The following is a 15,129-nucleotide window of genomic DNA, read 5'->3' as shown; positions in this document are numbered from 1 at the left end:
GTAGAGATTTAGAATTAACCTTTAGTCGTAGCAAATTCGGCCTAAGAACAATATCGAAAACGATATTCTCCTAATCGTTGCACCCAAAATGTGATGAGAAATGCCTCTTTTCTTTGCTAGAATAGATCCCCAATTTTTGTGAATTTTTTAGGGTTTTGTGTGAGTGATGAGAGAATTAGGTCAAGAGAAAATTAGAGAGAAAATGATCTCTTTTTTTTCCTTCTTAAAACCGTGCCAAGGGAGTCAATAGGGGAAGATTTTTTCTTCCTCTTTTTACTCTCATTTCGGTTTCAACAACTACAAAAATAAGGAGAAAAATATTCTTATTTGTTGTTGTTTTCTAACGTATAAAATGTGTATTATTTTCTCAATTGTCAATTTATGTCGATATGTATTAATAAGTCGATACACAACAGTTTGTAGTCGATTTATTAATACCGGTCAGTCAACATTTTATTATGACAATCTCGCATAATATATACATTAACTATAAATATAACATATTTATAATCCGCTAATTAAATATAACTGGTTACGTTTAATTACGAATTAACATCTTAATCCGTTTAAGCTAACATTATATACATTAATTAAATATAACAGTTTATATTCAATTTACGAATTTAACATTAATTAATTCTCTCACCGTATTATTTAATTGTATTAAATAATCGTCTCATCATCACATTGACTAACTGTTTAGTCAAATACTTGGACTAACCTTTTAGTCAGGCATCAATGTGATTATATTTTCATATAATCACATCTCTCAAACACATCCTTTAGGTGTGACTTTTAGGGACCAGTTGATCACCGCCATCAGTATGTTAATAACGTCAAACTTCTAGCAAGCCAACCATTATTAAGTAAACGTTAATCAACTGATAAAATACGAAGTATACCCTTGTGAACCTGTAAGAGATTTATATATGTTATCACACTAACTGTGGAGGACATAAGCTCCAACAAACTCCCACTTGTCCTCACAAGTGTGTGTGCGATAACCGATTCTCATATCCTAAAATTTCTCTCACACAATGTAAAACAATTTGCAAAATCCGTATTCACAAAGGTCATATTTTACAAGTGATCAATATCAATATCAACAATTTGCGTCCTGGGCTGATCTCCGCTCCAAAATGGTTCTTCCTTTTCACAATTTCTCCATCACTTAGCCTCCATGCTTTACACCAAGGGATGTTAACTCCTATAATAGCTCGCGTATAGCCGTCTTCACTTGATTGCTTGCTTACGAGTGTGGCTAGAGGCTCTTGCTCGGGTTTCCGGACTCTCCTCTCAAAACAATGCTCCACACATACATTAAAACTCATTAATCACGAAAAACAATGGGATGGGAAGATTAACTCATTGTTCCTACAAAATGACCCTTAAATTAAACAAACTAGGCCTAAGAAGGCCTTATTGACTCGACACTTTTGACCCTATCAAACTCCCCCACACTTGGACCTTTGCTCGTCCCGAGTAAAACTCAAAGAAGGCACTTGGGCAAGTCCATAGATGAGTATAGGGGTGAATGATCACTCTTCCCTTTCCACATCCTTCTTATGTCTCTCTCAAACACAATCCACCGATTAAATGAAAATCTAGACTCAAGGTTTTTGACACTCGCTCTTCCCTCATTCTCCCGCCTTATATCTCCCTCATATAAAGACATGACACACCACCAACTCCGACTCATTCCAAATTCACCCTTCTTGTATCTCCCAAAGGTAGTATTGGTCACTCTTGCCTTATCCCAAGGCAATAGCAAAGTGACCTCTTAATCCTCCTATCACACACCACTAATCACCACTTATAACACCCCCTTATCACTCCATTCAATGAACATTGTGCTACTTGGTTGGCCAAACTCCTTCATGCATCAACAATCAAGTAGCCAAATCAAAATTCCACCAATTTGGGACAAGTTTTTGTGACTCAAAGGAAATTAAATCCTAAAACTAACCTCCTTCCAAGGCCCTCCTTATCACTCCCTTCTTATCCCTCTATCTTTTTGTTGTTATATTTTTCAATTTTTCAATTTTTTTTTTTTTTTTGAAAATCCCTCATTTTGTTTAAGGTGCCCTTTCGGGTTTTCACCTTAACTTTTCCTTACCTCTCATGGTGGCTCACAACTCGTTTCTTCATTTTGCCCGGAATGCCCTTTCGGTTTCATTCCGTCCTCGGCCACCTTCCCAATCTTGCCTTAGGTGCCCACCCTTGTGGGTTTTCACCTAGCCGGGATTTTTGTTTTTTTTTTCTTTTTTAAGGAAATGCATCAAAACTATGTATACACATATTTTAAAATCATCTCACTCCCCCATACTTAGACCACACATTGTCCTCAATGTGGAGGAGTACCATCACCTTGTCAAGATTAGTTGTTGAAGGGACCCGAGCCTTCACCTTGCTCATATGTCCCTTGGTGTCTTCTTCTCCTCTCCCTAGCCTCTCTCACTCTTTTTGCCCTTTCAAAGCCTTCATCAACTTGTTGCTCACTAATGGTGGGTTGGTAGTTGGGGTCATTATGGTTGAGGGTCATGCCAAAGAGGCCGCGGATGAGGCCGAAGGAATATTCTTGTGTTTGGGCATCTTGGTATGAGTCCTCAATGTATTGGTGATGCCTATCATTTTGCACCCCAAATTGGTGACTCACTTGCTCTCTCCACTCATTTTAAGCCTTCCACAAGGCTTGATTTTCCTCCCATTGCTTGGCTTGTTGTTGTTGCCAAGCGTAGGATTCCTCTTGTCGTTTGGCTATCCCTTCAAGCATCCTCATTTGAGCCAACTCGGCTTCATCTCCCAACCGCTTATGCTCATCAAAAGCATTCGTGAATTGCTTCAAGCTCTCCAACCTTGGCCCATATTGTTGTTGCCAAGTGTGGGATCTCTCAACCCGCCCACTAATAGCTTGTAAAGTCCCCCGGGTGTCCTCAAAGTACTTGAACATTTGATGTTGTCAAGGTTACAAGGTAGGAGTGGTGGAACCTCTGGCTTCATGCATAGGCGTGTCGTGCACAAAAGTGGAGTGCACACCCGGTTGTTGGAAACTAGGCCCTTCTATTCTTTCTATCTCCCTCTCTTCCTCTTGTCTCTCACTTTCCCTCTCCCTTCTTGGTCTTGATTCACGTTGCCTAGACACACTCTTTCTCCTTGGCTCTCCTCATTGCTCTTCTTCAATATCAGGATCTCGGCAGCAATAAAATGGTGAGCCGTGGGTCCTCTAGGAAGAGGTACAAGAGAGGGCAACCGAAGATAAGACAAACAGTTGTTTCCTAGCCAATGACCCGAAAGTGGCACCGTAGGAAGAATTCTAAACATATTGCATTCTTGAAGGGCGAATTCGTTGTAATAACAAATTCCCCTAGCTTCATTGGCCGCTTGACTTTTGGTAATTTGCCCATGGAAATGACGGACAAAGAAGGTCACAAGTCCACCACAATGAATATTTCCTCCCGATTACTTCAATTTGTGATGCAAGCATGCATCCATGAACAATTTGGCCCAATCCGAAATGCCTACCCCCTCGGGGAGCATAGTCCACAAATAAATCTTTATCGCCTCACTCACCTTGGTTGGCTCTCCAACGGCCGTGAAAAGGGTGATAATAAAACGGGCAAGTATGAGGAGTGGTGGGTTTGTTAGGGCGGAGATTTTATCATCCTTGGTGGTAGAGGTTTTATCGGTGAGTGCGTTCCAAAAGTCCTCGGTGGTTCGTTTGCTAGACATGATGGGCTCGGGATTTTTGGTTATCTTTAAGATCTCCCTCACTTGTGAGAGGGTGCACTAGTACCACTTTTGATGGATTCTAAACTTATATGAACGCTCTCCATCCTCATCCATATCAAGTTCGGTCAATGAGGTTAGGAACTCGTAAGTGTAGGATCGGTATGTTGTGTCCCATGTGTCATTATGGAGGTAGGCCTCTAACCCCACCTTAGCAAGTAAAGGAAAAGTGGTGTCGTTGAGGCCGAACTTTTTCAATGTGGTTGGGCACAAGAATTTGGTTGTAACAATGTTTTGTGGTTTAGGGGCAAAAAATTTGTTTCAAATTTACAGTTGGGCGGCGGTCATTCCCTCATGTCCCATAAAAACTTCCTCAACATCTGAATCGGATGCTTCAACTGCCCTCTTCTTCGACTTTCCCTTCCCACCAAACAACTTTGCGATCCTTGGGGCCATCCTACACTTTCTTACAAGATAAAAACAATGCAAATACCACTCAAAACATTTTTTCACTCAATGAGGCAAATCAACAAATACTTGGTGTGCACCACTTTGCAACTTCTCAAAAGTGTGTGTTTGATGATTTCCTCTACCTCACCCAGAAAGTTTTTGCCACAACAAGTAGATAATCATAACAAGAATAATGGGAATGAAACAAGGAGTCCTAAAACTCTAGATTTCGACCTAAAACTATGTAAAAACAAAGAGAGGAGAGTATATTCATACCTTCCCGGTTTCCACACAAAACTTGCTAAAAGTTGTTGAATAAACCTTGCAAAACCCGTCTAGAACCTTAAAATCCCGAGTAAAGCCTTGATTTTGACGATTCTTGAGTTAGGATTCTTGATTGATTTGGGCAAAATCTGTCAAAAGGGTATATGGGAGGTACTTGATGGTGGTAGTCACAAAATTGAGGGATTTGTGACAAGGAGGGAGGATTAAAAGTGATGATTTGTGGGGATTTTGATGAGACTTGGGGAATTTTTGAAGGGGTTTTGATGAAGATGAAGGTAAGGGGAATCCAGAATTATGAAGGGAGTGTTGTGTTTTTGGTGTTTTGAGGATTGACGGGGGCACTATTCAACCTGGGACGCAGGTTGCGTCAAATGACGCAGGCTGCGTTCTAGACTGCCGAGGGGTGCTAAATTGAATTTTTAATTCTTGTTTTCTTTGGGTGTAATGAGCATCCCCCATACTTAAGTTGTCCTTCATACTTCAAAATTCCGAGTTGACCCTTTTTATCGCGTTTCCCAGTGTAAAACTCGTCTATCAAATCTCCACAAGAGCATTAGTAACTTCCAAGTATTTGATGCAATTCGTTTTTAACAAGGAATGAAATGATATGAATTGAAATGACATGAATGTAAATTCTATCTATGAAAGCGGTAAATTATGCTAAAGAGAGTGTATTTACAAAGGTTGCCGTATTTTTAACGTCGATGGCTCGACTTAGTGCTTCATTTGTTCATGTTTGATAAATTGGGTCTTCCAAAGTGACTTCTTCCACCATTTGTGGTTCCATTCCTTCATGATATTCCTTGAGACGTTGTCCATTCACTTTGATCATCTTTCCTGTGCTTGGGTTTTCAACTTCAACCGCTCCATGAGAATGGACCTTCTTCACAATGTATGGTCCAAGCCATCTTGACCTTAGCTTTCCGGAGAACAACTTGAGCCTATTTTGGAAGACAAGAACTTTGCTAACCTCCTTGAACTCCCTACGACTTATCATCCGGTCATGCCATATTCTCGCTTTCTCCTTGTATATGGCGGCATTGTTGTAGGAGTCAAGACGGATTTCTTCAATCTCTTGAAGTTGAAGCTTCCTATGGAGGCCCGCGGCATCTATGCATTGGTTGAAAGACTTGATTGCCCAATAGGCCTTATGCTCCACTTCCAAGGGAAGGTGACATGCCTTGCCATAGATGAGCCGGTACAGGGACATACCAATCAGGGTCTTGTAGGTGGTGCGGTATGCCCAAAGAGCGTCGTTCAACCTTTGACTCCAATCTTTTCTATCGGGGTTCACCGTTTTTTCTAAGATACCCTTGATCTCCCGATTAGACACCTCTGCTTGCCCGTTTGTTTGAGGGTGGTAAGCGATGAAGACTTTATGCACGACCCCGTACTTCTTAAGCAACCCCTTCATAATCTGGTTGCAAAAATGGCTGCCTCGGTCACTTATCAACGCCCTTGGATAACCAAACCTTGAGAAAATGTGGCTTTGAACAAAACTTGAAACCGTTCTTGCATCATCATTCCTAGTTGTATGGCCTCAACCCATTTTGAAACATAGTCTACCGCCAATAGAATGTAGAGATAGCCATCCGATTTTGGGAATGGCCCCATGAAGTTTATTCACCACACATCAAAGATCTCCAAGTATAGCATGGTTTATTGAGGCATTTCATTCCTCCTTGATATGTTGCCAACCCGTTGGCACTTGTCACAAGTCTTTATGAATATGTGGGAATCTTTAAAGATGTTTGGCCAATAGAACCCGCTTTCAAAAAATTTTTAGGCCGTCCTTTGGGGTCCAAAGTGACCTCCGCAAGCATATTCATGGCAATGTTTGAGGATATGCGGTATCTCTACATCCGGCACACACCTTCGGATAACTTGGTCTTGACACATCTTCCATAGATAGGGATCATCCAATATATAAAACCGGGCATCGGCTTTGATCTTGCTTCTTTGGCTTGATGACAAAGAGGTTGGAAACTTCTTTGTCACTATGTAATTCACCAAGTTGGCGTACCATGGCTCCGTCATCCTCAAAGCATAAAGAGATTCACGAGGCAAACTCCCATCAACTACCCCTATTCTTTACATTTGTTGATCATTAAGTTATAGTCGACTAAGTGTAATACTATGGATTTTATAGGCTAGTACTCGACCGAGTATGGCCTACTCGGTTCGAGTAAAGTGTGTTGGGTATTCTGTTTGGCTTCAGCCCAGGAATACTCGGCCGAGTATTCGTAATACTCGACTGAGTAAAGGGTACTCGGCCGAGTATACTTTATACTCGACCGAGTATCCGGTCTGACAGGTTTAATTCCGCGATTTGGTTAAGGTGATTAGAGATTATTATAAATTATACTTTTACGGTTTCTGAATCATTTTACCAAAACTAAACGACGCTCACTTCTCTCTCTAATCACCCTAACCATTCTCAAGGCTAATTGATCGGTCGCAAGTCTACACTTCCGTCTCTTATCTCAATTTAATGAGTAAGTCTCTAGTTCGTTGTAATCTGCTAATAGGTTGTCTTTTAGGGTTTTGCCCCAATTTGTGATTTGGGGGTTTAGGGTTTGTTCATCATATGTGTGTTGATTATGGATTATAATTGTTGTAGGTGACGATGTGGTAATTGTTGTGCAATTATATGATTGATTGCAGCATAGCGGATTGCGAAAAGGTAGGGTTTCTCCTACTCAGTACTGTTAATTGATTGAGATTGCATATGTTTTATAATTGTTGTTATCTGCTGATCATCGGAGGTTGGTGTTGTGGTGACGATGTTGGTGTGGTTGTGGTGTTACGGTTGTGGTGTTGTGACAGTTGTGATCTTGTGTGTGTGATTGTGGTGGAATCACTTGCGGGAGTGGCTTCACACCCTAGTTCGCCCTCCGTGGAACCCGTCACGGGAGGGGATGTGCACATTAAGGGACAAGGATTGTTAGTCGCTCGTTGAAGAGCTGGACTAGGTGGGGATGGGCTGCGGTCACCCACTGGCGGCGTAGATTACCTGTTGCGATGGGTAATCTGGCAGGGCTACACACTTCGGTGTGTAGTCGGTTACTGTGTGAGATCGGGAGACCGGGGATGGAGGATGATCAGCCGGTTACATTATGTTTTTGTCTTATCTTGATTGAAAGGTACTGACCCCGTGTTTTTGTTTTGTAAAACCTGTGGTGATCCATTTGGGGATGGTGAGCAGATTATGACAGGTAATGCAGATGTTTAGCTATGAGATAGTCATAGGGAGTCATCACTTGAGTCTAGCTTCCGCTGTTACAAGTTTAGCTGTCTTTGATTTCAGTTGTATGGAGACCTTATACTTTTATTTTTGAGTCGACCGAGTTTTATGTAATCGCTAACTCTTTATATTTTAATAAATGTGTTTTTGGATTGTTGCTTTTGATATATACTTACCTCGGGCAACCGAGATGGTAACAATCTTTCATGCTAGGGTCGTCCTTGGTAAGGTACCTTGGTAAGAGGGGGTGTTACAAGTGGTATCAGAGCCGACGATTCCGGCACCTAAAACTAATGAACCCAATGAACTTAGGGAGTCTGAATAAAGTGAACCCGGGGAGAGTTGTTTGGAGCTACCGCAAGGACTTGGGAGACGTCCCGGAGTCGCACTAAGGCCCTTACGATCTCAAGCCGGTCACATGGAGGGAAACTGTTGTATGTTTGAGTCATGTGTGTTTGATACCAATAGTTTGAATCTTGTGCATGATTGGATGGAATGATGAAAGAAGTGGAATGTGATAGTGGTTGAAAGATGTATTGAGGATTGTTGATGTTAAACTTTGAGCATGGAATATGTTGGCATGTTATGTGTTGGAACATGATAAAACATGAAAGGTGAATTACGAATTCGTATACGATAGATCTTGAGCATGAAATATGTTGAGCATGTTACCTGTTTAATATGTGGCTTTCAAAAGGGTAGTGGTACATGTGTATAAGATTATGATGATGTTAATATTTGGTTGTTGGTAGTAGCATGTGATTAAGGTCATGCATCTATATATATATATATATATGAATGATGTGTTTACTTTTCATGTGAGTATGATAAGAGTTCAATTATGTACTGCTTTCTTGAAGTATTGAGTTGTTGTTGTTGTTGTCTTATGCATGTTCAAATTGTTTGGGTTTAGAAAATTTGATTTTTACGAAGATCGATTACGGAAGGGTTGTCTTAAAACTGTCATAAGTCGAGTTATAGAAATTATATGGCTGTTATTCTAAGTTGAGGTGATAGCTTGTCTTCTTACGATTCTAACAATAGGTCACACGCCCAAAACGACCATGTAACGAGTGAGATATGACTGTTTTACGAAAATTGGACGATGCTGAGAATCGTGTTGGTACTCGACCGAGTAAAGTAATACTCGACCGAGTAAGGGCTACTCGGCCGAGTATTCCCAATACTCGACCAAGTAATCCTCTGTGATAATTATGTTCGCTTCTGGAGTCAAAAACTTGGCCGAGTAATATAGTTACTCGACCAAGTACCTCAGTGGGCGGCTATTTTGAGTCGGTGGCTATATTTTCACCTTAATTTTTAAGTCGGTGGCTATGTTCTTACATTTGTTTTGAGTCGTAAGGTATGTGCACACGTATGTTTTGAGTCTTAACGTATTCTTTTATATATGTGATGGTCTTTATACATAAGTTACCAAATGCTATGATAGGGAGGATGCCGGTGTATGAGGGATAGGTGTTGGATATAAAGGACATGAGTTATATGTGGTTGTGAGGGATAGTGGAACAAGAAAAGAGTAGATTGATGAGCTAATCGAGAAAAGGAGCATGTTTTGTGAGATATAGTGAGTGATATAGTCGTGGGTTGAGTAATATAAAAGTAAGTGTATATGGGCAAGGGTGATGTAAGTGTAAAGAAACGTGAGAATGAAAGATTGAGATAAGGGATACGAATAGTGGCATATTGGGATGTGTAAGGATTTATGGAGGGAGACGGTTTGGATTGAGTTGCTTAAGGATATAGGTGATAAAAGGTCGCTATAGAGAGATGGAAACGAATAGTGTATAGTGAGGTCAAGTTATGTCGCGATGAGTAGACAGTGGTTAATTTAGGAATTTGGAATATCAAGAGGTGAGCCTAGTGTGTAATTCTTTGGGCAATTAACGGTATGAGATGAATTTTTGGTTTCCTAGGGATACGACATGGACATACGGCTTATTGAAGAATAACCGTTAGTGTGTAGACTTGATGGTAACAAGTGCGGGTGAATAGTATGATGGGAGGAGATAAGTGATAAGAAATAAAGAGAAGATATCGATATGAATTACTGGAATTTGGGTTGTGGAGTAACAAGAAGGTAATCGGATTACTAAAGAGTTAGGTAGAAAGAGAACGGAGATGAATTATTAATTGGTGTTATTGAGTAAAAGGGGAAAGAGGGATGGAAGTAAGTTGAGAGAACGTTGACCGGAGTTAAGGAGCATGAAGGTAGGAAATTATGGATATGTACGATAGCCTCACTAAAGGGTGTGAGTTAATAGTTATATAGGAGAGCATGACGACATGTTAGCCGTGAGTTTCGAGGTATTAAGGGAATAAGAAGCTGGTAGAGTGTTTGCACGATCTGAGATTTTGGTGGAGAGTTAGGTAACGATATGATAAAGGATAGAATTGGGAATAATGTTGAGGTAGATTTTGTTGATGGATTGAATGTTTGTTATTTGGGATGATAACCAAAGGGAGGAAACGGATTGTTATATTAAGAAGTGATAGTAAAAGAGTAATCACATGAAGGATGTTGGCGTCATAGTATTGTCACTAGTGGTTGAGGATGATGTTAGCTGTCCTAATGAGGTTGATCTTGTGGAGGTGATTAGTATGTTTTGTTGTGAGGGAGTATAAGATGTAGATATATGAGGTGCTCGCTGGAAGTTGAGCAATAATGTTATGGCTACATTTGCCGGAGGGGTGATAATTGCGTGTATGAGAGGATATGTGATGAAAGGCACCTGAGTTAAGTCGGGATGAGAGATATTCATTGTCAAGTGGTAACTTACGTGGTCAGGATTGGCTAGTTAGATTCGATTATGGGTCCATAAGGTGTGTAAAACTTTGTGTGAGGTCCTGGCCACACGAGTAATGGTGTGGCGTGATAGTTACGAGTCGTTATGTGTGTGTTCCGCGTCATGTGTTATACTTATATGTGTATGTATGATATCTGTAAGTGATGGTGTGAGGTTCCGACCTCAAGAGTCATGGTATGGATAATATTCATAAGGTTGGTATTTGTGATCCCGTCTAATGTGATGCGTCGTGATCTGGTAGAGCAGTTTTAAGACAGTCATGTGGTCAAGGAAGTTGTGCTGAGTCAGTATTATGAGATTGTAAGAGTTACAATGACTATTGATGTGGTGTTGTGCACTGGGCACGGTAATTCGTGTTGTGATATCAGTATTTTCGTGTTGTCATTGATCGTTGTTTGTTTACTGCTATTTCTTGTCAGTGTCGGTCGGGGCATATAGACCATTGTGTTGTTTCCTGATATTTCTTACCAGTGTCAGCTTAGGAGTGAGAATAGAGTATGGTATGAGAGAGAGTTGGGTATAGTGCTGTTGATGTCATGGCATAGTAATATTCTGTTAATGGGAAACCGTTGTAAGAGGTTGTTGGAGTGCTTTTGATCTTGTGTTAGATGAGGCATTAGTGGACATAGTTGTGAAAAGAAATTGGGGAACATGTGTGGTATTGAACTTGAAACTACAAGTGGTTTAGCACCTTTCCTTGGGACAGGGAGTATGGAGTTTTAGGACTTAGTATCGCGTCAAGTTAAGGGAGTAGTGGTAATAAAGAAGATGAACTTGAGAAGCTAATGTAAGTATGTGTAACACTTGAGGATTGTGAGATAAGATTGTGGAGATGAGTGTATATGTATATAGAGGTATGTCGTGTTGTGGTAATGTAGAAGAGATGGAGTAGTGGTCATACCGAGGATTTTATGATATATGTTATGGGAGTGCAGAATAATTTGAGGCACGAGAACTGTTAAAGAAAGAGAGTCATGGATATAGGAATGGTTGTCATGCAGTAGTAATGAGGATTATGGGAGGTATAGCAAAGGACCTAGTATTAGTGAGTTACGAGGACGTAACATTTATCTTATGAGGAGTAGAATGCGACAAGAGAGTTTGATGGTCATACAGGTTGCAATTGGAAGTTTGAGTGTTGGTGCAGAATAAGGATGGATTTGTGTGATTTCAGATTTTATTACAGGTAATGGCAGTGCTCGTAGTAGTATAATGTTTATGAGTGAGAGTAACGGATTATGTGAGGATGTTTATGTGTGTGAGTAAACTTCGAGGACGAAGTTCGTTTTAAGGATGGTAGAATGTAACATTCCGTTTTGATGGTTGATCTTATTTTGTGGATTGTATAGGTATTGAGTTTCTAGTGAGTGTTATGGAAGTGAGACAAGGTCGAAAACATTATATTGTGGTTAAGAGAGATAAGTGAGCGTCGTTTAGTTTTGGTAAAATGATTCAGAAACCGTAAAAGTATAATTTATAATAATCTCTAATCACCTTAACCAAATCGCGGAATTAAACCTATCAGACCGTATACTCGGTCGAGTATAAAGTATACTCGACCGAGTATCCTCTACTCGGTCGAGTATTATCCATACTCGGCCGAGTATTCCTGGGCAGAAGCCAAACAGAATACCCAACACACTTTACTCGAACCGAGTAGGCCATACTCGGTCGAGTACTAGCCTATAAAATCCATAGTATTATAGTCTTCCCCCCTTAAAAAGAACTTTGTCCCCGAAATTCCAACCCAACCTATAACACATGGACACCTAACACTAACTCCACCAACCACGCTACTAGATAACAAATCCTCTCGATATAAGCTCCATAATATTATCTAATTGATCGGTCGCAAGTCTACACTTTTGTCTCTTGTCTCAATTTAATGGGTAAGTCTCTAGTTCGTTGTAATCTACTAATAGGTTGTCTTTTAGGGTTTTGCCCCAATTTGTGATTTGAGGGTTTAGGGTTTGTTCATCATATGTGTGTTGATTGTGGATTATAATTGTTGTAGGTGATGATGTGGTAATTGTTGTGCAACTATATGATTGATTGCAGCATAGCGGATTGCAAAAAGGTAGGGCTTCTCCTACTCAGTACTGTTAATTGATTGAGATTGCATATGTTTTATAATTGTTGTTATCTGCTGATCATCGGAGGTTGGGTGTTGTGGTGACGATATTGGTGTGGTTGTGGTGTGACGGTTGTGGTGTTGTGACAGCTGTGATCTTGTGTGTGTGATTGTGGTGGAGTCACTTGTGGGAGTGGCTTCACACCCTAGTTCGCCCTCCGTGGAACCCGTCACGGGAGGGGATGTGCACATTAAGGGACATGGATTGTTAGTCGCTCGTTGAAGAGCTGGACTAGGTGGGGATGGGCTGCGGTCACCCACTGGCGGCGAGGATTACCTATTGCGATGGGTAATCTGGCAGGGCTACACACTTCGGTGTGTAGTCGGTTACTGTGTGAGATCGGGAGACCGGGGATGGAGGATGATCATTCGGTTATATTATGTGTTTGTCTTATCTTGATTAAACGGTACTGACCCCGTGTTGTTGTTTTGTAAAACCTGTGGTGATCCATTCGGGGATGGTGAGCAGATTATGACAGGTAATGCAGATGTTTAGCTGTGGGACAGTCATGGGGAGTCATCACTTGAGTCTAGCTTCCTCTGTTACAAGTTTAGCTGTCTTTGATTTCAGTTGTATTGAGACCTTATACTTTTATTTTTGAGTCGACCGAGTTTTATGTAATCGCTAACTCTTTATACTTTAATAAATGTGTCTTTGGATTGTTGCTTTTGATATATACTTACCTCGGGCAACCGAGATGGTAACAGCCTTTCATGCTAGGGTAGTCCTTGGTATGAGGGGTTGTTACACTAACGTGGTCGGCCACAACATTTGCCAATCCCTTTTTCTCTCTTATTTCCATGTCAAATTCACTTAATAGGAGAACCCACCGCATAAGCCTCGGTTTTGTGTCCTTTTTGCTCACAAGTTGAGTGATGGCCTTGTGGTCGGTATAGACAATCACTTTGACTCCTAATAAGTATGACCGAAATTTCTCAAGAGCATATACTACTGCCAAGAATTCCTTCTCGGTTGTAGTGTAATTCCTTTGTGCATCGTTGATAAGGGAGGAAGCATATTGGATGACATAAGAAGCTTTGTCCTCCTTTTGCCCCAACACGGCTCCAATGTCAAAATCGCTTGCATCCGTCATGATCTCAAATGGTCGATCCCATTTGGGTGCTTGGATTATTGGGGGCGATATAAGTCTCTCCTTCAACAAGTCAAATGCTTCCCTACAATTATTATCAAACACGAACTCCACATGAGTTTGCACAAGGGGTTAGCGATTTTGGAAAAAACTTTAATAAACCTTCGATAAAAACTCGCGTGTCCCAAGAACGACCTCACGTCTCGAGTATTAGATTGATACGGCAAGGTCTTAATCACATCCACCTTTGCCGTATCTACCTCAACCCCTCTTTTCGACACTATATGCCCTAGCACGATGCCACTACTCACCATTAAATGACACTTTTCAGAATTTAGTATGAGGTGAGAGTCTATACACCGTGTTAGGACCATAGCGAGTTGGTCTAGACACGACTCAAAGGAGTCTCCATGGATGGTGAAGTCATCCATGAAGACTTCCAAAATACGCTCCACATAGTCCGAGAAAATGCTCATCATGCAACGTTGGAAAGTTCCATGAGCGTTGCACAATCCAAAGGGTATACGGAGGTAAGCATAAGTGCCAAATGGGAAAGTAAAAGTTGTTTTGGATTGGTCCTCCGGGTGAATGGGGATTTAAAAATACCCGGAGTACCCGTCCAAAAAACAATAATACTCCTTTCCACCTAACCTCTCTAACATTTGATCTAGAAAGGGTAGGAGAAAATGATCCTTCAAAGTGACTTGGTTGAGACGCCGGTAATCAATACATACCCTCCATCCCGTTTGTAAACGGGTGGGGATCAATGCCCCTTGGGTGTTTTTGACTACCGTCACTCCTCCTTTCTTTGGCACAACTTGAGTAGGACTTACCCATTGTGAATCACTAATGGGGTAGATAATTCTCATTTGAAGGAGCTTGATGACTTCCTCTTTCACCACCTCCATCATGGGTGGATTGAGTCTCCTTTTAGGTTGTCTCACGGGCTTAGCCTCTTTCTCCAACCGAATCTTGTGCATGCAAGTACTTGGACTTATCCCCTTGATATCAGCTATGCTCCACCCAAAAGCTTCCTTATGCTCTTTCAACATGGTTACTAACCTCTCCTCTTGCTCCTTCTTGAGTTGGTTTGCGATAATAAATGGAAGAGTGTTGTTTTCTCCCACGAAAATGTATTTAAGGTGATTTGGAAGAGGTTTTGGTTCATGTTTTAGGGGTTTTATGATGGAGGGTAGTGGTCTCTCAAGATTGGCTTCTAAGGGGAGAAAGGGTGTAGGAAATTTATGCTCTTGATATGCCAAAGTTTCAGCTGAAACCCGAGGAGGACGCAGGCTGCGTGAAGGGACGCAGGCTGCGTCGTTTGAGGCAGGTTGCGTTGAATGGCGCAGGCTGCGTCCTAGGCTGGATCGTAGTGTT

At 41.2% G+C, this 15,129-nt stretch overlaps 1 protein-coding gene across 1 annotated transcript; it reads right to left on the bottom strand.

Annotated features, from left to right (window-relative positions):
- Window positions 1–5,191: 5,191 nt before the first annotated feature.
- LOC141628974 (uncharacterized) lies at window positions 5,192–5,875 on the bottom strand. The gene has a single exon (XM_074442054.1). The coding sequence runs from the start codon at window positions 5,873–5,875 to the stop codon at window positions 5,192–5,194; it is 684 nt and encodes a 227-aa protein (XP_074298155.1).
- Between the last annotated feature and the right edge of the window lie 9,254 nt (window positions 5,876–15,129).

The sequence above is a fragment of the Silene latifolia genome, chromosome Y, assembly GCF_048544455.1.
Source record: "Silene latifolia isolate original U9 population chromosome Y, ASM4854445v1, whole genome shotgun sequence".
NCBI classification, from domain to species: Eukaryota; Viridiplantae; Streptophyta; class Magnoliopsida; order Caryophyllales; family Caryophyllaceae; genus Silene; species Silene latifolia.
The sequence above is the reverse complement of the archived record's forward strand: the minus strand, read 5'-3'. Positions and strand labels throughout refer to the sequence as shown.

Excerpts from the sequence above, each read along its gene's own strand:
- LOC141628974 (XM_074442054.1), bottom strand. The coding sequence starts at position 5,875 with ATGAAGGGGTTGCTTAAGAAGTACGGGGTCGTGCATAAAGTCTTCATC.